Source organism: Podarcis gaigeae, assembly GCF_964106915.1.
Source record: "Podarcis gaigeae genome assembly, chromosome: 9".
Classification (NCBI taxonomy): Eukaryota; Metazoa; Chordata; class Lepidosauria; order Squamata; family Lacertidae; genus Podarcis; species Podarcis gaigeae.
The window spans coordinates 3,324,887-3,348,991 of record NC_139685.1 but is presented as its reverse complement, the minus strand read 5'-3'; the positions used below and the strand labels follow the sequence as shown (position 1 = coordinate 3,348,991).

Below are 24,105 nucleotides of genomic sequence, written 5' to 3'. Positions count from 1 at the left end.
CTCCACTCTTCCCACAGTTGCTTTTCTCTATCATCAATGAGTCTGTTGGAGTTGACTTGCGCTGTTCAAAACAGCATCCAGGCAGCAAAGTAACACAATGGAAGGTCTGTGCAAGACTGACCAGGAAGGACTGCTTTATCTATTCTTTCCACTTTGCTAGAAAGAAAACAACTTAAGGCTCTTCCAGACTAGTGCTTTTCTGAAGGTGTATTATGCAACTTGTCGCTGACATAACAATAGTGCATCAGTGATGGATTTATACTGGACCATCCACACATCACTGTGCTTTATTAGTTGCTCTGCAATCCTTCTCCAAAGTTACTGTGTTTTTGCTGCCTGGAGGGACACTCTTGTGCTATGGTGCAACAAAAATGGGACCCCTCCCCCACCCAGAATAATTGTTGTATGAAAAGTTACACGATTTTAGTAGGAAACTGACGCAGGTGGCGCTGTGGGTTAAAGCCTCAGCGCCTAGGACTTGCCGATCGAAAGGTCGGCGGTTCGAATCCCTGCGGCGGGGTGCGCTCCCGCTGCTCGGTCCCAGCGCCTGCCAACCTAGCAGTTCGAAAGCACCTCCAGGTGCAAGTAGATAAATAGGGACCGCTTACCAGCGGGAAGGTAAACGGCGTTTCCGTGTGCGGCTCTGGCTCGCCAGAGCAGCGATGTCACGCTGGCCACGTGACCCGGAAGTGTCTCCGGACAGCGCTGGCCCCTGGCCTCTTGAGTGAGATGGGCGCACAACCCCAGAGTCTGTCAAGACTGGCCCGTACGGGCAGGGGTACCTTTACCTTTACCTTTTATGAGTCATTCACCTACTGTAAACAAAGCGACATGGTGCCACAAAACTTTCGTGGGCACAAATGTTGTTGAAAACATGAATGTATATACCCAGTCCAGTGGCAGGACAAGAACAAATTGTGATGTCTGACTCTGGAGAGGCCTGGAGAGGGAATTCTGTGCTCTATGCAAGATATGAGGGGGAGAAAGGTGTAGAAAGAGTGTTGGCTTTTTAATATTATTCTAGAATCAGTATATGCAAAAAGAAGCTTTTGCATCAGATTCATATAGGTACACAACCACTATAATTGTCACTGCTAAATATTTTTTGAGTAAGATGGAATTAGAAACTGAAGGAATTAATGATTGAGTGAAAGGGGCTATAAAATGAAGTTGTGTATCACAGTGTTTTCTTATGTAAACTCTTCACGTTTTATAATCTGTTAATTTAGAATGTGAAACTTAAAAGAGGAAGAATCCCTTTGAGCATCACATGTCTCAACACCATCAGTTACACAACTTGTCCAGGGTGTGTCAAACAAATTTGCCCTCAGGGGCTATTAAAGCATTTTAGTATGGTTCCTTTTGCAATATTAACTGTCAAGTGTAAAATTCATACTACACTGTTTGAAAATTTTCATCTCTATTTTTTGCCAGAAATCATTCTATATCTTCCTTAACACCTTGGGTGCTACAAGAAAACTTTGAAAGAATCAGACATGCACTCATTCTACTCTGCCTTAACTCTAGAAATGACTGCAAAATGTCAAACAACCCAATCTAGGAATTTGCAAGGCACCTATACTTTTGGGATCTCTGTGTTGGTTTTCTGGGCTAAAAACAAGCTTGTAATGTGAACCCCCCCTCACACCAAAGTACAGATGTACCTCGGAAGTCAAACAGAATCTGTTCCAGAAGTCCGTTCAACTTTTGAAAAATTTAGAAACCAAGGCACGGCTTCTGATTGGTTCCCGATTGCACAGGTACGCGGGAAACAATAGCGGAAGCCGCACCACATGTTTGGCTTCCAAAAAAAGTTCGAAAACCAGAACACTCACTTCTGGTTTTTGATCATTCGGGAGCCAGAACGTTTGACTCCCAAGGTGTTCAGGAGCCAACGTACGACTGTAGTTGAGAATGGATTGGTGTCCTTTAGCTGCCTTTCCTGGCAGCCTGATAGGCATTTATAGCTGGGTGTGGTTGGATTCTCTTGCCTTTTCTGGCCAGGGCTCAGTAATGTTATTATTGCTGGCATCTGTCTTGGGAGACAATGGAGGAGGACAACCTTGGGGGCGAAGTCCAACCACTGGAGAGTTGCAGCACCTGCTTTGGCTGCAGAGACCGATACAGGAGAGACATGTTTTGCTGCAGCTGGGGCAGAGGAAGATGTCTGGCTGTGCTGATGCAGATCCACTATGGCATTTCTGCAGGGGGTTGGATTAGATGACCCTTGGGATCCCTTCCAACTCTACCACTCTATGATTCCATGGTCACTGTTGAATTCTGGACCAGATATAGTTTCAAAATATTCAAATCTGGCCCCACAGTGTAAAAATTGAAATTGCAGAAAGTACAAAAAGTATACCTTTCCTAAACTAAAAGCTACAACAATCCAACCACAATAGGGGACTATTGTAGCTGGATTGTTGTGTTTGTGTTATATGTAAACACTGTTAATGGGAGCAAGAAGGAAGAATAGTTGCGTCTATCTACATTATAACCAACATTTTTAAATCAGAGTTTTACATATTGATTTGTGGCACAAACCAATTTGAAGCTTACAAGTGAAAAAGTCCCAGTTCACATCCACTCTCCTGCAAAGGGGTGCTTACTATGTGGGGCTGTTCATGGCCATGACATTCATCCATCATTCCTTTGGCTTTGCTTTAGGATGTTTGCACGTCTTCTGGTTAACTTCTTTGTTTGCCCCACGTTTCCCCCAGTGCCTTTCTCCATCGCTTTCCAAACTGCAAAGTTCATGTTCTAAAGTTGATTTGTTGCGCTCGGGCAACGGGGCATGCATGTGCAAGCCTCAAGTTTTGGCATGCGCTTGAATCCCTCCTGCCAAACAGGCTGGAGGTAACCTGCAAGAGTGATGATGCCCTGACTCCCCCACGCAGACCCCCCCCCCCGGGCTCCTGAAGATGTTGCCCCTTCAGACTTTACTGGAGAACATTACACAGTGCACAAAACAAGCGAGTGGGGTCCCCCCCCCTTTTCCTTAATCGGACGTTAACATGACGCAGCGCAGCCGTTGCATAACATGCTGAGAAGCGGAGCTCAGCCATGTGCTCGAGAACAATCGGATTCTTTCACCGAAGGGAAGCAGGAGGCAATAAGCGAAGTGCCTCCGACGCCCCCGGTCTCGTGGACGGGGATTTCCTCGCATCCATCCACACCCCCGGCAACCTACTCGAGAATGTTTCTAAGCAGCCTGACATTGAGGGGTGATCTTGCGACCCCTCTCCGTGGCTCCGCAGCAACTAGTCAGAGCTATTTGGAGCGGCGCACGGCAGAGGGAAGCCCCCTTTCCAAAAGCGTCTCGCCCCCCCCCCCCCGCCCCACCATGCCTGCGAAGCCCGGGCTGCCGCCGACTGCGCCCCGGTGGCTGCGCGGCTCGACTCCGGCGCCGCTCCGCATTTGCGTTGGCCGGATCTGGCGGAGAAGGCGGTGCAGGGCCGCTCCCTCCCCCGGGCTGCTGAGCCGCGGGGCCCGGCGGCGCCTCGCCTCGCTCCACCTTTGCAACGCCCCGCCCGCCTGGCGCAGCCAAGCAGGTACCGGGGCGCCGCCGCCGCCGCTGCCACTGCCCATGTGCCCCGGGCGCGCCGGAGGAGAAGGCCCCGCGCCGCCCCAGCATGACCAACCTGGACCCGCTGCTCCGCACGGGCAGCCAGAGAGGAAGGCGAAACGTAAGGAGCCCCGCCGCGCGGCTCCGGGTTGCGGAGCCCGGCGCGCAGAGCTGCGCTCCACGTGGCTTTTCCGCGGCTCCCACCCTCGCGCAACGCGTTTTTCGCCCAGGGCGTGCGCGGAGGTCGCCTGGCGCTCGCGTTTTCCGGGGCGGGAAGGGGGGACGGGGCGCGGAAGCTCTTCAGATGGGTGGCAGGTGGGGAGAGCGCGGCTGCCCCCTCTCTGTTTTTCTGGATACTGGAAAGTGCGCTTTGCACGAGCCCAGAGGCCAGCATCACAACCTGTGGCTGCGCGCGCGCGCGTTTCAGTGGGGAGATTCTTGCACAGAATAATCCCCAGAGACAACAAAGCAGGCGCGATCCCTTGGGGACTCCTCCTGCGCCAGCCCGGCTCTTGGCCGGATCCCGTTCGCTGGGGGGGGGGAGTGGGGCTGGCGCAGCAGCAACGTTCAGAGGGGGCCGCGGGACTTGCACCAGAGCCCTGCAGACGCGGACTGCTTCCCTTTCCAGGGAGTTTTGGCGCAACAGCTGTTGGATAGCAGAGCTAAAAATACTGCCCGGCACCGGGTACTGTCGCCCAAGAAGAAGAAGTGTATCGAAATGAGCTGGCTGGTTATTATTAGCCCTCTCCGAAGGGGCAGAGAGAGAGGAAGGGTAAACAGAGCAGGCAGGGAAAGTTCTCTGCTCTGTTCTTCCCTCCCACCAGCTTTAATCTCTACCTGTGTGCTCCACTAAGCCCTTGGTTTAACCCTTTAGCTGTCATTCCCGGCGGCTGAAAAGAAGCCTCAGAACTTGTGAATGAGCTGTAGTTCCCTCCAGTTTCAGGCTTTCTTCTCCCAGTGCCAGCCAGAGACATTTTGCAGCCTCAAGAAGAGCCCAGTTGGCTTCCCCAGACTAGGGCCAACGCCGAACATGGTGGTGGGGAGGAATGGGTGGGGGAGAGGTGGTGTTTTGCCTTAAAGTGTGCCTTTGATATATGTTATCACTGGTCTTTATGTCTTTAGCAGCATGTTATGCATGAACAGGAACAGCACCATACATCTACCCCTGCAGAATTTTGGCAATTACTGGTGTAACATGTGCACACACCATACATTTAAAGCACAAGAATCCTGGGAACTATTGTTTGTCTCCCACAGAGCTTCAGTTCCAGAGCTGCAGTTTAGCAAACTACAGTTCCCAGAATTTTATTGGGGGGGGGGGATTCTTGAAATCCAGAGTGCATATATGTAATCAGCGGTTAAAGGAATAAGCTAGGAAGTTCTCCCTTCAAATCATGATGAGGATGAGCCTTAAACTCTCCAGCTGCCTTGTGTACACACTCGTCCTCTGAGCCACACTCCCTGTTTTACGTGCAGGGCCACAGCTGTGGGGAGGGCTCGGGGAGATTCCCGGTACCTTCCCCAAATTTTCAGTTAATTTTTAAAATAAAAGCCCTTTTATATGTGCAGATTGTATTGTGAATGAACCTGCAGTGCCTGGGCAACAAGGGCAAAGAAACTGCAATAATTGATAAGCATTGGGTCCTTATTTTTAAATTTCAGAAAATAGCATGTTATTTTAACTGTATTTAATTAGATCACTTTAAACCTTGGTTCTTCTGCTCTGGTTCTTCCGAGCAGTAGCGGGCAGCATGGTGGGCTGGCCGTGCTCACTTCACCTTTGGACAGTCATGTTTCTGGTGCTTACCAGAAGGTAGAAGGGGTGGGGAGGGAGGTCTTCACAGCGCACCTCCCACCGCCTTGCCCCCGTCCCCCTCTCATCCAGGATAAGGTCAAGGGAGAGCTGGCATCTCACCACACCATCTGCTCCTGTTCCGAGTTCTTGAGTCTTTTCTCTGAGTCCCCCCCTCCCCCCAGTTATGGGACTGACCCATACCTAGGGATTGGCTTGCCTAGCAATGTTTTGCTTGTAAGGATTATTAGCATTGTGTATTTCGAATGCTTTGGATGTTCCAGAGTGTTATATATTTTTCTACATATTATCTCTGGACCCATTCCAGTCTAACTTCTGGCTTGGATTTGGACTGGAGACCATTTTGGCTGCCCTAGATTATCTATACCAGAAACTCTGCAAGTGGACTTCATCCCTTGCTGGACCTCTCAGGGTTCATTTGGTACCATCAGCCGTGATATTCTGCTTGACAGCCTTGCTGGGTGCTCTGTTTTATGGTTCTTCTGGCGCTTCCTAGATTGTTGGTGGCAGAAAGGGATTTTCACACAACGCCTTGACTTTTGATGTCCCACAGAGATCATTTTTATCTCCCGTCGATGTGAATGTGCTGGGAGAGATTGAACAGCAATTTTAGAGTGAATTGTTATCCATATGTGGGTGGCATGCAGAGTTCTCCTTTCTATAATGTGATAACTCAGAAAATTCAGTTATCTGAGTGGCGAAGAGGACCTCCCCAGGAACAGGGGTTCAGATTGTTTTGAATTGCATAGCTCTTCCCTAAAAAACAACAACAACACAGATTTGTAGTTTGGGGTCCTTTGGCTCTGGTTTTGCTATGTCCTGTTCAAAGTGGCTGTAGCCAGGGTGGTATCTGACCAGCTTCAGGTGGTGCACCAACTACTGTATTCCTGTTGCTTGAGAGGTCTGGCCTAGCCATGGTGGCACATGTCTCAGTCACATGTGTTGTCAGAACAGAACATAAAAAATGGCAGCATGCTGATCAAAACAAAGCCCTGTTTAAGTGGCAAAGTACTTTTCTGATTAAAATAAAGGATATTGTCAATCACAAGTACTGTTTAATTGGAACCTCTGCATCTTTTGAAGAATGTGGAGTAGTGAGTTTAGCCTTACAACAATCCTTCAAAGTTTGTTAAATTTTGTCTGTGCCATGGAAATACTGGCCCGTCTTAAGGTATCAATCTCATCCTCCATCTGCCTTCTATTTATTTATTTGTATGTATGTATATCATGCATTCAAACACCCAGTGCTTTGCTAACAAACTATGACAGGCTATTATTAGCACAAAATCTGGACTTTAGGTTTGGTGAAACACAGTATGCTGAGTTCATGGTTAACAGCAATCAGATACTTTACCTATGGACTTTTAATAACTCTGCTCTGTTGTCACTTTAATCAAATCCATCACCATGACAATAGGTCGGCCCAAATGATCTGCAATGGACAGGTGCCAGGAAAGTGGTGAAAGCTGAGCTGTTACATAGTCAAAGTGAAGATGAGAGAAGGAACCGTCACAGTTTTAGCCACTCTCTGGAAATGGCTGCTTGAAAAACACTTCTACGAAAATCTGTATGAGACGATGAAGCGCAGTCAAAATCTCATTTCTAATCTGAAACTCTCAGGGAGTCTGTTCTAATGCTGACAGTGGATTAGAGCAAACAAATTGGTGTGGGCATGTTTCTAGGCTGTCTAGCTACTCATTAAGAGAAAGTTACACATTTTTAAATAGCATTTAAGACTTTTTTATCCTGCCCTTCAGCCAACTGGTTCCCATGGTGCTTTATGACACAACCTTAGGAGACAGTTCAAAAGTGGTTGTGTTTCTTTAATAGTTTAATAAAAGCTTACTTTGACCAACCACAGCAGCTTGTGGGACTGCGGAAAGGTTCCGAGGGCATTTTGCCAATACTCTTATGGAAAATGGCAGGGCCAGGTTGGGATTTGTTTTGAAGGAATTTCCAAGAGCACGTTGATCAAAAGTTGCTAATGTGTTCCTTAAAATAATACATACCCAGAAGTTGTAAGCTTGGATCAGGACATAAGTCGGGTCTTGTTTATTAATGTGTGGGGACCAATTAATGAGTGAAATGGTTAGTTTAGGACATGTGTTTGAAGCTGATTTGCGTCAGCTATATTACTATGACAGGAAGTGGAAAGGAATGCAAATTTATTTAAATGCATTTACTTGTTTGTTTGATTGATTGATTGATTGATTTCTCAGTTTAAAGGCTGATCAATGAGCAACATCCCTACATAATATGCTTGTGCAAACATTTTGAAGAAGATATTTTCAGTACCTGCTACACCAGCATATTTCAGTTAACTGGAAGAATTTATGTTTACGATGTGTTTTGATTATGAAAGAAGATATAATAATGTTTTAAATACAGATGCTTATTCTAAAATTATGATTTCTTATTGTACTAGTTATAGCTCATATAGAATTTGGCAGGGTATTTCCCCCCCCCCCATCTTTATTTCTATAAATGGTACTCAAAAGATATGGTACTTGTTCCAAAAGCTGGATTTTAAAGCATCCTTTGTTGTAAAAACTGTAAACCACATTTTTATAAAAAACCATGTGTGATTTGTCCTCACCTGGTCTCCTCTTTTTCCTTTGCAAAGAGTGAATGGGACAACTCAATCAGATGGGGCAGCATATAAATAAATTATTATTATTGATTGATTGATTGGTTGATTGATTGATTGATTTACAATATCTCAACCGTTTCCATTTTTCTTTTTTCATGTTAGGACTGGTCCGCTAGTCTCATTGTTGCTTCTTTGGCCGGAGCCTTTGGGTCCTCCTTCCTGTACGGCTACAACCTTTCGGTAGTGAATGCTCCAACCGTGGTGAGTGAATAAAAGTTCTCAAACCTCTAAGTCCAGGTTGGCTCAGTTTGGTGCAATCTCTCTTGTTACATATGGGATTGTTAGTTTGATGGAGAAACAGAATCTTACTTTATCAACTGCCAGCCACTGCAATTTATATACATAGCACATCAAACTTTGAAAGTTACCGAGTTAACCATTATACAAATTTGAATCTTAAGTGCCATAGTGACCCTTATTTTGTCAGCTGCTGAAAAATTTGTGGACTTGATTGTCACCTCATTGTCTCAGCCTGCAAGGGAGAAAAGCCACGTCAAAATCAGCTAAATGCCCCAGTGAGATTATTATCGTGGAGTAATTAGCTCTTTCCACAAATATCTGTAAAAGGAGTTGAAATAGCAATATATCACTTCTTGGTCTTTTGACAAAGAACAAGCATAGTTTTATGATTAACTTATCCTCACTTACTTTGCATCATACCAAATATCTTCTAATATTCAAAGCTAAATAAACTGCAAACCTTGTTGAAGCCATTCATTCATTTATATTTTTGTAATTAAAAGGAACCATGCCCTAAGTCCAGTAGAGGGCAATATAACCACAACATTTCACATGTAGTACAGTAGAAGCTCGGTTGTCGAACCTAATCCATTCCAGAAGACTGTTCAACTTCCAAAACATTAAACAATCGAGGCTCAATGGACAGTTGACAAAATCAATTGGAAAAAATGGAGAAACGCATGTCGGAAGCCATTAAACTTCTGAGGCATGTTTGAAAATGGAAGCTTTCACTTCCAGGTTGTCAGCATTCGAAAGCAGAAACGTTTGACTTCTGAAGCGTTCGACAACCTAGGTTCCATTGTATGTTTATTTATGGTATTTCTTACCTCCCAGGGCAAGTTACATGAACTAAAATACAATCACAAAATAAAGCATAATCAAACTATAAAACAAGAACAATATTTGTCATCATCCTCATTATATTTGTAACCCCACCCATCTGACTGGTTTGCCCCAGCTACTCTGGGTGGCTTCCAACAGATATAAAAACACAATGAAACATCAAACATTACAAACTTCCCTATACAGGGCTGCCTTCAGAAAGTCGTAGAATTGTTTCTCTCTTTGACATCTGATGGGAGGGCGTTCCACAGGGCAGGTGCCACTACCAAGAAGGCCCTCTGCCGCATTCCCTGTAGCTTTACTTCTCACCGTGAGGGAACCACCAGAAGGCCCTTGGAGCTGGATCTCAGTACAGTCATACCTCAAGCTGAAGTTGCTTCAGGTTGAGCGATTTTGGGTTGTGCTCCGCAGTGACCCGGAAGTAACGGAATGCGTTACTTCTGGGTTTCGCCCCCCCACATGCGCAGATGGTCAAAATGACATCACGCGGAAGCGGCGAATCGCAGCACGCGCAGACGCGGGTTGCGTTCACTTCAGGATGTGAACGGGGCTCTGGAACAGATCCCGTTTGTATCCAGGGGTACCACTGTATCTGGTACCATTGATCGTGGGGTTTAAACAGGGCTGAGGCCATTTAGGGCATTAAAGGTCAGCACAAACACTTTGAATGTGCTCAGAAATATATTTTGAGCCAATGTAGATGCTTTAGGTCTGTTGCTATATGGTCCCAACGACCACTGCCAGTCAGCAGTGTAGCTGCCACATTCTGCATTAATTGTAGTTTGCCAACAAAGGGACACGGCAAAGCGATGGTATCAGCAATATACAAAATACTACTCCAAAACCCCACGAACCCCCTAGACGCAATCAAAAAAACAATGGGAGGACAACATAGGCTATGAGATTAACCCCACCCAGTGGACCTGAATATGGTCTAAACCCCCCTTTAAATCCATATCAATAAAAAGGAAATAACTCACTCTGAAACTCACCTACAGGTGGTACCTAACACCAACAAAACTAACACTAATATGCCCAGGAACCTCACCTAAATGCTGGAGAGGGTGCACCTCCACAGGCACATACCTCCACATGTGGTGGGAGTGCCCCAAAATTCTGGACAACCGACATACAAAAAATATGTAATATAAATAAGCAAGTACCCCAGAATTGGCCCTACTTAACATCTTCCAAGACAATAATGCCCATTTACATCACAAAGAACTCATAACCCACCTACTCTCAGCAGCCAGAAACATCATAACCAGACACTGGAGAGACCTGTCAGGAGTAAGCATGGATCAGTGGTATCAAACAGTATGGGAAACAGCCTTACTAGAAAAATTAACCAATAAACTGAAACCGACACGGGGACAAATAGAAGAAGATGCCTTCACCCCGGTATGGGTCCCCTTTATCACATACACAGCCCAACAAGACAACAACAAAAATCCACCAATAGCATACGAATCAATATGGCTAAGCTGATCCAAAACACCCATCCATCCCACTCACACACGAAAACAAAGACCACCACAACCAACCACAAATGAACAACTACACCCCAGGCCAACCCCAAAGTCTCTCACCACCAAAGGAACACAAGTGAATAGCAGAGAACCTGCACAAGCAACGCTGACACCAAACCCCACACATATATTAAGTAAAACAGAAACATTGTCACCCGACCCCATATGCACTCTTCTTCCTTCTCTTTCCCCCACATATTTTCATGGCACCTTTAGATTGCTACTATGCTCTGATTAAACTTATTTTCCATGTCTAGCTAAAAATGGGTTTCGGCAATCGGCCTCGCTTGTCTTGCCCTGCTATCAGCTCTATCAGCCATGCAAGTGGTTTGCTGTGAGTACGTTGATTCTTTTTAAGGAGGAGGAAATCCCTGGCAGGGCAGATGCCATTGCCCTTGTAAAAAGGTGGTTTTCCTAGGGTGAGGCTCATCCATTGCACTTGCAGGTATGCTGACCCCTACGATTTCTCCAAACATGGGAGAGTCAGCTGCATAATTTCTTCCTTTAAAGGAGAAGAAGATAAACTTCTAGGTCTGGTGTTGGTTTTTCTCTGCAGTTACAGAAGCAGGCACCGGTGGCTCTGCCGTGAGTTGTTTTTGGTGGTGAAGCTGTTGGCAGATTGTGACAGTGGCTCATAGGCAGCAGAATAGTACATCATGTGCTTTGGGCAGAGGGTGGGACTGTCATTCCCTCAGAACAGACTCCCCCCCCTCCCATCAATAAAGGAAAAGCCAGCCTACTACCTTTACTGACTAACACAACTAACAACTCAGTCTTGGAGACTCCTGAGGACAAAGAGACTTCCAGGTCAATCCACACAGAAAGGAGAGAAAGTTGTACCCCAGAATGAAGAACAGCAACAGTGGGGAGGGGAGGGCTGAATTTGGGTGGAAGGGGGGGCATAGGCACAGAAGAGGAGTTAAAAGACAGGGGAGAATGAGATAACCCAGAACCCACGAAACATTGCAAATACAACGGTAGAAAGGCATGTAATGGATTTAGAAACCCTTTTTGTGTTACTATTGTGTAGTGGAAAAGCAGATTTTAGTTTCACATAAGTTGACTTGTCACCCGGTCAGTAGAAATGTGAATATGTTTCCATGGGGAAAGTGAAGACACAAATGACCTACAAGGCAATTTGTGAGATGGATTACCCCATAGTTACTGGCTCATCCAGGAGCTCCAGGATTGCTTCTATGCCTGGGAGACACCCCACTCCCCTCAAAAAATTAGTGGGCAAAAAATGTCCTTTGACACATCCTTCTAACAAGTGCCTAATAGATATTGTTCTCAAACTTGCAGCTACAGAAGCTGATTTAGCAGATCTTATTGCTGCAAAATGCACTTGTTCTGGAAGCCTCAGTAGTTCCATGGCTACCCAGGAAGCAAATGGAGAATTGATAGAAGAGTTCGCTCTGCTTTGGGCCTCATATCCTCACCCTCATTGCTCCTGTGGCAGAGTCTGTCGCTTTGGGGAGTTCTACTTAACATCAACGATGCTCTGTTGGATGTATGGAATGACCTCACTTCCTGTGTGTCCTTTTCTGCCCTTTCTATGGATTCCATACCCCTTGGCTCTCTGCAGTCTGTCAGGCTTCACTTAATGCTTACTCTATGTTCTCCTTTAAAAACAATTATTCAGCTCTCCCATCTTGGCTCAGATGCTTGTTTGCTTTATTATTTACTCACTCATTTTTATCCTGCCCTTTGCCTATCAAAACCATTGGGTGGTTTCCACTTCCATAAAATATAGCACCTTGTAAAATACATCAATAAAATGGGAGGCCATCGTTGAAACGGCAGTGACTCCCAGGCTTCTAGCGTTCGCATAGAAACACCTGGAAGTTGGGTCCCTCTCCCAATGTCTAGCTGACATATGCCTTTTCCTCTGTGGTTTTGGCTTCTTTGACTGGCTGTTGTGTTCTGCTATGGTTTATTTTTACTCCATCCTCATTTAAGCAATTAAAACACTTTCACCCTCGGACCCTGGGAGCCAAACGGGATGTTCCCAAGCTTGTTGGCTTTCTCTCAGAAGTCAGTTTAACAGCTGCTCTGCAACCTTTTCCATAAGTACCAGCAGTCTGGCTCCATTCTCCGTTGCTGGCTCTGAACATCAAAAAAAGGTTGTGGAGCAACTTTTAAACTCACCCCTGGGGGAATGCGGACAGAAGCTGGCGAACATCTGGTTTGGGAGGAATCTTCCCTAGGAAATGTAGCCTGCTGTTGGGAAATAAATTGAGAGCATATGGGTTTTCAGATGGAAATCAGTCAGTCTAGCATTGCATCACAGCAGTTAAAGCTTAGCACATACCTGCCAGAAGCAGTGTGCCGGGTTCTGCATGCCCAGCTGTTTCTGATAGTAGCACATAGTATAGTTTGCTATTATTCAGCTGGAATGCTGGAATTAGTCATGGTGCAGTTGTGTTTATCTCGCACCTTTGACCCCATTACTTGCACTTTGCTTGCTGGTGAAATCCATTACATGCTTCAGCAGTTTATCCAGTAAACATTGGCAGTAGTGCATTCAGCAGGTGATGTATTCGGCCCTTCTCCTGTAGAATTGTGGCAGGCTAGGTGGCTGTAAGAAACAGGTGCTTTTACTGTACTTTCATCATGCTACCAACAGCAGCACCATTCCCTCCAGTAGCAACCTGAGGGGATGAGAGCTTTTCTGTCTGGAAGTGAAATGCGGGCACCCAAAAGTATTTGTTCAAGCCGCTCCCAAGGGCAGCCTTTGCCAACCTGTTTTTTTTTTTTTTTTTTTGCCCCAGGCAGTTCCAGGTAATTACATAACCCCTATCAGCACATTCCGGGTGTTATTTTGGAACAATTTTAAGAGTATAACCTTCAAGCAGTGGGAATGATACAATCAACATCGCTCTTAGGGGACAGAAGTTTCAAACATTGGGAGCTCATAAAAGTCGTGATTTGTTAATTTTCAGTATGGAGATTGTGAGTTTCATGAAATACCACAAAATAGCAAATAGCACCATGCTATTGTAAATGGCTGTTTGGTTTGCCACCCTGGGTGCGTTGCCAGGATCATTCATTAGTATAAATGCTTTACTATAATATTGGACTATATTGTTAACGTTAAACGCAAGATAACTGGCAGCTTCACAAAGAGCTCTGGCATGTTATTGCTCAAGGATCAGCCTTCAGAAACTGCTTCCATTAAACGTAGAAAAAAGCACAATCTCAATACAGTTAATAAGAGCTGGCAAAATGTCAGTCATCATAACACACGTAGTGTCCGTGTTCATTAGTGTCTCCAGACTTTTCGTTTGGCAGGATTCTTAGTCATGTGGAAAGAGCCCTCCATCTATGCCCTGTGCTCATTGATTGTGTGCACCAATATATTTGTATGAAGTTCGGGTTTTAGTTGTTGTTTTTAAGGACACAAAATATAACTTGAAATTTTTAAAAATGAAAGTATCAGTTTAAATAAACCTGACTTAAAATTTTAAATGGTAGATTTCAAATGATATTAATCTGTACTGGACATCATGGTTCTAATCACTTTAAATGTTGTTGTTTGTAGTTTGTAAAGAAGTTTTACAATGAAACTTGGGAAAGAAGATATAACCAGTCCATGCCAGAAGGAACGGTTACCCTGCTCTGGACTATATCTGTTTCTATTTTTGCCATTGGTGGGCTTGTGGGGGCTTTAATTGTTACTCCAGCTGTCAAGTATTTTGGCCGGTAAGCAAATAAATGTGTCTTGTCACTTTCTTTTCTTTTCTTTTGTAATATGATGACTCAAAAGCAAGAAAAACAAATGCTTTTCTCTACTTTGTGCTTCTTTTTACTTCAGAACTCTATATGCAAGACTCTTGCCTTTAAAAATGTAATCTAGGTACTTCCCAAGATCAAATAGTTATGGTTACATTGACACCAAGTAATAACTTATATGAAGGAATGAATGAGGTTTTTAAAAAATCGAAATAGAAGGGTTCCCCCTTCTATACGGTCATGCTGCTTCTTTGATATTTGGTCTTATTAATGAGCTACTTTTTATCATTTAAATGTTACCAATAACCCAAAAGTTGAAAGCTGCATGTTTTGTGCTGTATCTTTCATACTGCACTGAACATTGTCATATTGTGTGTGTCTGTGAGAAGATGCTCAGTTGGCCACTTCCCTATTGGAACATCAGAAAATCACCTTTAAAAATGTGTCATGCGAATATATGAAGCGGCCTTCAGCTGAATCAGAGAGACTTGAGTTAAACACAGAGTTAAACACTGTGTCTGGAGATGCCAGAATTAAACCTTCTGAATGCAAAGCATGTGATCTGCATCCCCTGTTCAGATAGCAAGTGAGGCCATTTCACACATGATGCGACAACAAACCTGGATTAGCCACTTAAATCGACAGGGAACAATAGCCAGTACGGTTTCTCTGATGGATGCACCTGCATAACATCGGGGTTTCCAAACGCCTAGATGAGTCATAGTGAGAGATTTTCTATCCAGGTCTTTTCTTGACAGCATTTCCAATTTGATATCCAACATAGTGGTGAGCCTGTCAGACAGCACGGTGACAAATTGTGCACATAGTGATAAAGGAAGAAGAGTTGTTTCCAAGAAACTGTCTAGATCTAAAACCATACATCCTACATCCTCAATCTGGTACTGAAGTAGTCAGTCGTGGGCAGAAGGTACACTGGAATCTACAGGTGATTTTGAAGTAGATTAGCAAGGATTTCTGACCCCCAATTGATCTGCCTGTGACTGATGGCTGGCTTCACCTTTCCATCTAAGTTAATAAACATGCACATTGGAGTATGCTCACAAAGGGCCAAACCGTACTTCAAGTTATGTACTTTGTTAGCCACATAACGGTATCTTTGAAGTGCATGGTTTTTCCCAGCCATTTCAGTGCCTGTGTTTGAATAGTTCCTGGAGGCCGTAGGTGCAGCTGCCTTGCATTTAAGAACCAACTGTGTCTTTAAAGGCACAACGATGCACTACAGAAACATGGGGATGCCACCCAAAATGGCTGCCCTGTGTTGCGCTTGCCCACGATCTCTTGAGTCCACCATTACCTCATCCAGATATCCTTGAGCCATGTGTTTTCTCCTCCCATGCCGGTGATGGCAGTGTGGAGAAATACACAGGCTGATGTCATAAGACTTGTTCTGGGTGCAGTAGATGTTCCAGAGGGCGAGGGAAGGACTGGGCATAAGGCCACCATTTTGCCAAGTGACTGGATGTAGTTTCACCCTTGCTATGCCCTTGCCCATTGATTCAGTGAAGAATGCCTGTTTAGTGCATCTTTGGTATATTGCATGAAGCAGGCCACCTTTGACTTCTGTCTTGTTTGCAATTGCTACTGAAGTATTTTAATCACAAATGTAGTTGACTGTGTATGTGAAAAGCTGCTGTTTATCTGATGCTGCAAACATGTAATGTTGTTTTCTCTTAGGAAGCGTACACTGCTGCTAAATAATGTGTTTGCCATTGTGGCTGCCTTGTTGATGGCATTCTCTCAACTGGCAGGAGTCCTCGAAATGATTATTCTGGGCCGATTCATAATGGGCATTGATGGAGGTATGACTTTGTATATGTTGCATTTTCATGCCAAGTATATTCCGAGCAATCCCTGTTACCCCAGAGCCTGATATTTCAGTTGAACTTGCCGAGACTGAAGAAGGGTCAGAGACCCCAAATGCTTAAAAATAGAATGTATCAGCAAGAGCCAGGCTGTGGGATGCGTTTTCTTGGCAGAGGATATATCAGTCACCAGAACGTTGTAATCCTTCTCAAAACAGAGCAGTTAGCTGATTTCTCTGCTTATCCCTTGCGTGGGATTTCCTGATCTCAAGCAGAACCTCATAATATTATATCCAGGGCATTGCAATCTTTTTTTGTGAACATTTTGCAAAGACCTAAAGTGCTCTGATGAATGAGCACTTCCAGGAGAACTGAGAAAATACTCTGGTTTCACCTCAGATCATATAAATCTTTCGCCTTTTTCAGGAGAACTGAGAAAAATGTGTTCTGCAAATTATGGCCTGGTTACAGCGAGTATACAACAGAGTATGCAAAGGTTGGCCTCCATGACTAAATTTGAATAGTGGCTTCTTACACTTACTAAAAATATTGGAAAGTTTTCTAATTTTGCTTATATAGTTCTTTAGGAACACATGGGTTACTTTGCTGGTAAATGCTTCTGCATATGAATAAAAAATAGTGGAGAAAGTCATATTAAATACTGCTAAAAATATATAACGTGCTTCCTACTTACCTATATGAAGATAGTAGCTTTAACAGTGTTTGATAATATTTTAGATTTTAAACTTCTTTTACCGAAAAGCTGTCTTTTATCTCTGCCCCCTTTCACAGGTGTATCTCTGAGTGCCCTCCCTATGTATTTGAGTGAAATTTCACCCAAACAGATCCGTGGTTCGTTAGGACAAATTACAGCAATCCTCATCTGTGTCGGTGTCTTCAGTGGACAAGTTTTAGGACTACCTGAGATATTTGGGAAGGTCTGTAATATTGTGAATTGCACTTTTACTGTCGTAATGAAGCTGAGTTAGAATCCTAGAATTGTACAGTTGGAAGCGCAGCTGGGAGTCATCTGGTCCCAACCCCTTTGCAATGCAGGAATCCTGGGGCATGCTCAGCTCAGGGGGGAGATACACCAGACAGCACTCAAGACAATTTTTCCCCCAATAACCAGATTCTCCATAGCCCAGACAGACACATAGTTCCTCTTTTCCAAACTCCCACAAGGATAGAATTCTGCAATACTAGGCAAACAGTAAATAAGAAAGCTGCAAAAGAGCCATCCCCATGCATGTGCTCATAAGTTCAATATTTACTGACTAGAGGAACATGTGGGTGCATAAGGGGTGTGACAGCGGCCGCAGAACCTTTCTCAGTTTGGGTGCAACCGGCCCTTAGCATGGAAAGGGAAACCCCAGTAACAGTGGCATGTGACTGAAGGTGCGGGTCATCAGCTGCAAATTCACCCTTAAAACCTTTGGAGCAAACAGCAACTATTCCAGCCAACTATAAATGATAAGTGTGGAAAGCAGCTGAAGTGCAACAAACGTCTGAACCAGGCTATGAGTTGCCCTTCTGGAAGAGCCCACAGGTCTTGGATATAGCAAGCCTAACTTCAGACTGCAACGGATAACAGGTGTTATGACCACATGATGGCGATATTGCTCTGAGTAAATGCATCTGATACGTTGAGCGGTTTTTTATCTCAATATGTTATTCTTTATTCATTTATTCCGGCATTGATCTTTAGTGTCCATATATAGCAGATGCATGGAACTGGAATGGGTAAAAAGCGTGAGGCAGCTTGAGATTAAGTGGCGCCCTAGGCAGACATCTGAAACGGGATGTGAAGTTGAAAGGGATCAAAAACAGTCTGTTAAATGCAGCTCCTTGCTTCAAGGCAAGACTATCCCCCCAAAGAGGAGGCTTTAATCAGGGGCTTTGAGGTCCTCTCTGCAGCCACAGCATCCTTTTTGTGCTTCACTCAGATTCTTCATCTTCACAGCTAGCAAGCTATGCCCTTGAAGGACAAGGGGACTCTCCTGAAAACCTCTGCAGCTACTTCAACTCATTCCTTAGCCAGGCAAAAAGTGTAGAAGTTGCAGTTTGCAACCAAGGAGAATGTTTGGACTGGTGTAATTTGTTGGCTGGGGGCAGCGGGGTAACTGTTCTGGAATGTGGGGAGATTTTGGAGGTCAACCACATTATGTATTGAACAGGATTTGTATACTGCTTAATTGTAAATAAAGCCTCTAGGCAGGTTAGCAAAAATTAGCAATGGGTGATATTCAATGCTAGTCCTACTAAGAGTCCTCATTGAGTTTAATAGATATGAATAACACAAATGTGAGCAAGTCTATTCTGAATACAAACCCATATATTCTGGAAAGCTGTTTGTTCACTGTGTGTTTAAGAGGACCCCTCTTAAGATATCATAACCAAATTTTGCATTATGGTTCCAGAGATGGAAGGGCAAGTTTTGGTCTAAGTTGGTATGCAGTTGGGTGCCATTTTCCGACTCTTTCAATACTTCATTGATTTTAATTTCAAAACTGCACTGCTTTTTTGGTCAAGGGTAGAAATAAGTTTGTTTGTTTAAAAGTACAATTATGTCTAAAATCAAAAGCTAACATATACATTATGAACTAAAATTAGAGATTAAAATACATGTCATCTTCACATGTCTAGGTAGGTTGCCTAAACAAAAAAGGGTTTAGCAGGTGCTGAGGCGAGTACAGCAAACATACCTGCCTAAAGTCAATGGGCAAGGAGTTGTAAAGGCTGTCGCACTAAAAGACTCTGGGTAACTTAAGTGGAGCTCAAGACCTGCTATGTGATGTAGGTGCTGTTGAAGCAGCTGGAAACAGTGACTGTCGCCCTATCATAGTTGCATGAGGGTAGGCAATTGCCAAGAGAATCCCAAACAGTTTTTAGATACCAAATGTGAGGGGACTGAGAAGCAGAAAGTTGACAGGGGAAAGTCATGACTCACGAGGGGCTCCCAAATGCTTGAGAGTTGTTTAGAACCACAATATTACAAGCTCAGCTAGAATGTATACTGAATGCCACAGGTGGCTACTCAGCCCTGGGAAAGGGGAAAAATAATAACAATAATAATAATAACAACAATTTATTATTTATTATTTATATGCCATCCATCTTAATGGGTTCCCCTGGCTCCCCTGGGTGGCTTCCAACAAAGTAAAACACAGTATGATTGGGGGCAGCGTTAGTGAAGGGAAACACACAGGCAAGATGTAGAAAGACAGACTAGTAGAGATAGATGGCATTGAGCATTGAGAGCTAACTGGTAGGGCTGGGTGCAACAGCAATATATCCTCCAATGCCAGTCTGAAGTCCATATCGTGATCCTGGTTTCCTAATTTTTGACCTGGCAATACATTGGGGATCATTATATGTGTGTGTGTGTGTGTGTGTGCTATTCAAAAATCACGATGCAGGAAAAACTGTGAAGCCAGCCAATGCCTCCTTATTTCAGACATCATGATATATCAGTATATCACAATGTTTAGCTGGTGATATTTCATGATACTGAAAACCAGATATCACCCAGCCCTACAAACTCTTGCTCCTACTATTAGAAATGGAAATGGAAATTATAGGTTAGTCCTTCCTGCTCCCCCAGTCTACTGTGTGGCGACTTTAACCCTCTAGCCCATGCGTAGGCAAACTAAGGCCCAGGGGCCGGATCCAGCCCAATCACCTTCTAAATCCAGTCCGCGGATGGTCAGCATGTTTTTTACATGAGTAGAATGTGTCCTTTTATTTAAAATGCATCTCTGGATTATTTGTGGGGCATAGGAGTTTGTTCATTTTTTCCTCCGAAATATAGTCTGGCCACCCACAAGGTCTGAGGGACAGTGGACCGGCCCCCTGCTGAAAAGGTTTGCTGACCCCTGCTCTAGCCTGCCTGAATTTGACCCACAAGCAGAGAGCAGACATTTTTCATGATTATGCCAATAAATCAAGAAGGTTGTAGAACAAGGTGCAGAATCTTGGGGTTGGAGGAAAACTTGACTCACACATGCCCTGGACAGCAATCGGTTAAGCAATAGGGCATCAGCAAAAGTCATTTGTAGCATAGTGCAGCATAATGGAGCAGGAAGCCTATTAACGCTTAAGGGCATCTTGGAAGGAGGCGCAGGAGAAAACCTCCACGAAATGGCTTCCATTTCTGATTTCAAAGCCTGGGTTAAGCAGGACTCCCTGGTTAGCCTTAACCAAGGTTAATGTCTCTGTCAAAATGCCGTTCAGTTGAGAGTGCTGGTGGCAGTTTGCACTCCGGAAGGGTGGGGTAAATTGCCATTAAGTAATTGGCAACATTGCATCTCTACCAGACGCATAAGAATGAGGGTGCAAAAAGCAATTAATGAGCTAAATGGCTCCAGAAGATTAACCATGTTAGCCTGTTGTGTCAAAAAAAAAATCACAGATAAGCCTGTGGAACCTTACAAGACTTGAACAGTGGTACCTCGGGTTACATACGCTTCAGGTTACATACGCTTCAGGTTACACACTCCACTAACCCAGAAATAGTGCTTCAGGATAAGAACAGGTTAAGAACTTTGCTTCAGGATAAGAACAGAAATCGTGCTCCGGCGGCGCGGTGGCAGCAGGAGGCCCCATTAGCTAAAGTGGTGCTTCAGGTTAAGAACAGTTTCAGGTTAAGTACGGACCTCCGGAACGAATTAAGTACTTAACCCAAGGTACCACTGTACTAAATGTATGAGGTGCCAGGAATCATTGGACTTTCTTTCTTTCTTTCTTTCTTTCTTTCTTTCTTTCTCCTTGCATTATATTGACAAGTGGTAATGAAAATTTCATGTAGGGTTCAGACCTGCCTTGGTAGCGATTGGCCACTGCCAATTTGGGTAGCTTTTAAACAGGACAAATTTGTGGAAGATCTGTTGCTACTAGCCATTGTCAGATGCGACATTCACTGGGAATCAGTTGGGGAGAGTGTTGCTGGGGCACAAAGATCCTGCCCCCTGGCTTCCCACTGGCTGGTCACTCTGAGAACAGGGTACAGGATTAAATGGGCCTCTGGCTTGACCTCGGAGCTCTTACGTTCTCATGCAACAGGTCAAATGATCTTCTGTATTCACCCAATTAATAATAAATATGATCAGAAAAATGAAAAACTCAACAAATATTTCTCCCCTGCTCCCAATTTTCTAGTAATTTAGCGCCGTCCTAACTTGATATCTTGATTTTCAGGTATCAAAAGAAAACAATCTGTTTCCAAACCATTCTTCTGAGGTTTGCATAGGCTGTGGGAGCCACAAGGGAGAGCCAATGCCACTGGCCCATCAGTGTAGCCTGCAACATTGATGCTGAGCCTGAGTTGGGCAGAGGGCTGACCTGCCAGTTTCTGCTAACCCATGCCTCAACATCAGCTTCTCTCCTCCCCACCCCCCCACCCCCACATTGCACATAAGCAGGCAGCACGGAGGGGAGTATCAGCAGTTTCCCCCGTTTCTAAGCCAGAGGGGGAAAGCTGTAGAGCAATGTTTACTGAAGGAAGGTCAGTGGACCTGAAAGAGAGCCTGAGATGACATGGCTCTTTAGCCTGCGAAGAATGAGGAAAGAACGGCTCTTTTGACACGTAGCCAGTCAATTTAAGGAAAGGTCTGTACAGTATTGCTTTTAAAGGTTTTTTAAAAAAATGTTGTGATACACACAGAGAGAGAGAGAGATGCAAAAGCTCGGAATGCTTTGTGAGAGATCATTATGTAAATGCCTTCATTTTGAAATAAGTCACTAAAATAAACATTTTGCGGGCTCTTGGAGGGCAGTCACTGGCAATGTGCATTCGCTTATTCCCACCTCCAAGTACAGTCATACCTCTTCTTGTGAATGCTTCATGTTGCGTTTTTTCAGGTTAAAAATGTGGCAAACCCAGAAGTGTTTACTTCCGGGTTTCGCCGCATGTGCAGAAGCGTTCTGTGCAGTTCACGCATGCACAGAAGTGCTCTATCACGCTTCGCACATGCACAGAAGCGCCGCTCCGCTCTGGTTACAGACTTTTCAGGGTGCGAACGACACCCCAGAACAGATCGTGTCTGCAACCAGAGGTACCACTGTATAAGTGAATAAATAATAATAATAATAATAATAATAATAATAATAATAATAATAATAACAGTTTATTATTTATACCCCGCCCATCTGGCTGAGTTTCCCCAACCACTCTGGGAGGCTCCCATTTAAGTGTTAAAAACAATACAGCATTAAATATTAAAAACTTTCCTAAACAGGGCTGCCTTCAGATGCCTTTTAAAAATAAGATAGCTGCTTATTTCCTTGACACCTGATGGGAGGGTGTTTCACAGGGCAGATGCGACTACTGAGAAGGCCCTCTGCCTGGTTCCCTGTAACTTCACTTCTCGCAATGAGGGAACCGCCAGAAGGCCCTCGACGCTGGATCTCAGTGTCCATATAGGAGAAACTAAAGAGGTTTAACCTGGAAACATCATGGAGATGGGGGAGAAAGCTGCTCCTTGTGGCCCCAGCCATTGTCTGTATTCATGTGGTCAGCTCACCCTCAGCCCTGTTTTTTATGTGTATTGTGCATGCATATGGCAGAATGGGGAGAACCAGCATATATATGGTCCGCACAGGTAGATTCCTTGTCCTGCATCAACCTTTCCAACCTGCTGTCCTCCACATTGTACCACAGCTGCCATCAACATGGCCAATGTGTGCCAGTGTGGTGTAGTGGTTAAGAGCGGTAGTTTCGTAATCTGGTGAACCGGGTTCACTTCCCTGCTCCTCCACATGCAGCTGCTGGGTGACCTTGCGCCAGTCACACTTCTCTGAAGTCTCTCAGCCTCGCTCACCTCACAGAGGAAGGGAAAGGAGAATGTTAGCCGCTTTGAGACTCCTTAAAGGGAGTGAAAGGTGGGATATCAAATCCAAACTCTTCTTCTTCAATGGTCAGAGATGATGGGATTTGTGCCCTCTGAATGTTGTGGACTGCCAGGGTAGGGAAGGTTGTCATACGCTATATGCCTGTCATAGCAGACCTTGAACCTTGACCTTTCCTTTCCTTTTAGTAGTGCATAATTGGGATACTATTAAGTATGAACTTCGGAGTCACAAATTTCAACACATGAGTTCAGTGTCATCTAAGTTTTACCAAGTTGGGGGTTTTTTATCATACACAATTTTGAATATTTTGCTAAGAAAATGAATAGTGGGTCTTGATTTCAAATGAGAAAGTATTTTATTTCAGACACTGGTGAATCATCGTTTTTAGTGTTTTACATTCAGCTGCCACTTTATGCCTTTGCAGAGGATGAAATTATGCTAATGGAATCGCATGAATTTGTCCGATTGTTGAATCTGTCACACATGAGTAATACTGCTTAGATAAAGAAATAAAGGAATGCTGAAATTATAGCATAATTCTAATTTGTGTCTCAGATGTATTAAACTGGTAGATGTATTTGAGTATTTTTTAAAAATGATATAGAATACCTGTCAGAAGGGGGGGAAACAAATAAAAGAATGGGAGAAGGACTGTTCCTCCTGCATTTTAATAGTAAGTAAAAGTACTGCTACAAAATCAAAGTAAGCTATCCAAATAAGCTATAGAATACTTTATTTATTAGGGTAATACTATCAAATTCACAGGGGTTTTTTTGTTTTCAAGAAAATAGGCCCTTGTGTACTTGATTAGAAAGAGAAGTCTATATAATATTTTTAAAAATCATTGGGATGAAAGAAAAAAAACGCATCTTCAATATTGAAACCAGCTGTGAATCAGGGGCGGAGCTTTATGCTCAGGCACCAGGAGCGGAGAGCAGGCGGGGACGGGGCTGGCGCACGTTCTGGGGGCAGGGTGCCCAGCGCAGGGTGGGGGGGCAGCTGCGATGGAACCCCACCGGGATCGCACTCCCAGGGGCAGGGTGCTTCCCCTGCCCCCCTCG

At 44.4% G+C, this 24,105-nt stretch overlaps 1 protein-coding gene across 5 annotated transcripts in view; it reads left to right on the top strand.

Moving 5' to 3' along the window:
* Positions 1 to 24,105, top strand: part of SLC2A9 (solute carrier family 2 member 9) — an 87,989-nt gene that overhangs the window by 37,264 nt on the left and 26,620 nt on the right. For 4 of the 5 annotated variants that reach the window (XM_083698336.1, XM_083698335.1, XM_083698337.1 and 1 more), the window contains 4 exons: positions 8,131 to 8,229; positions 14,182 to 14,342; positions 16,068 to 16,192; positions 16,988 to 17,133. In XM_083698336.1, coding sequence (XP_083554462.1) covers positions 8,131 to 8,229; positions 14,182 to 14,342; positions 16,068 to 16,192; positions 16,988 to 17,133 — 531 coding nt within the window. Of the gene's footprint in view, positions 1 to 3,348; positions 3,687 to 8,130; positions 8,230 to 14,181; positions 14,343 to 16,067; positions 16,193 to 16,987; positions 17,134 to 24,105 lie in introns of those variants that run through there. The other variant, XM_083698338.1, reaches the window with a different exon arrangement.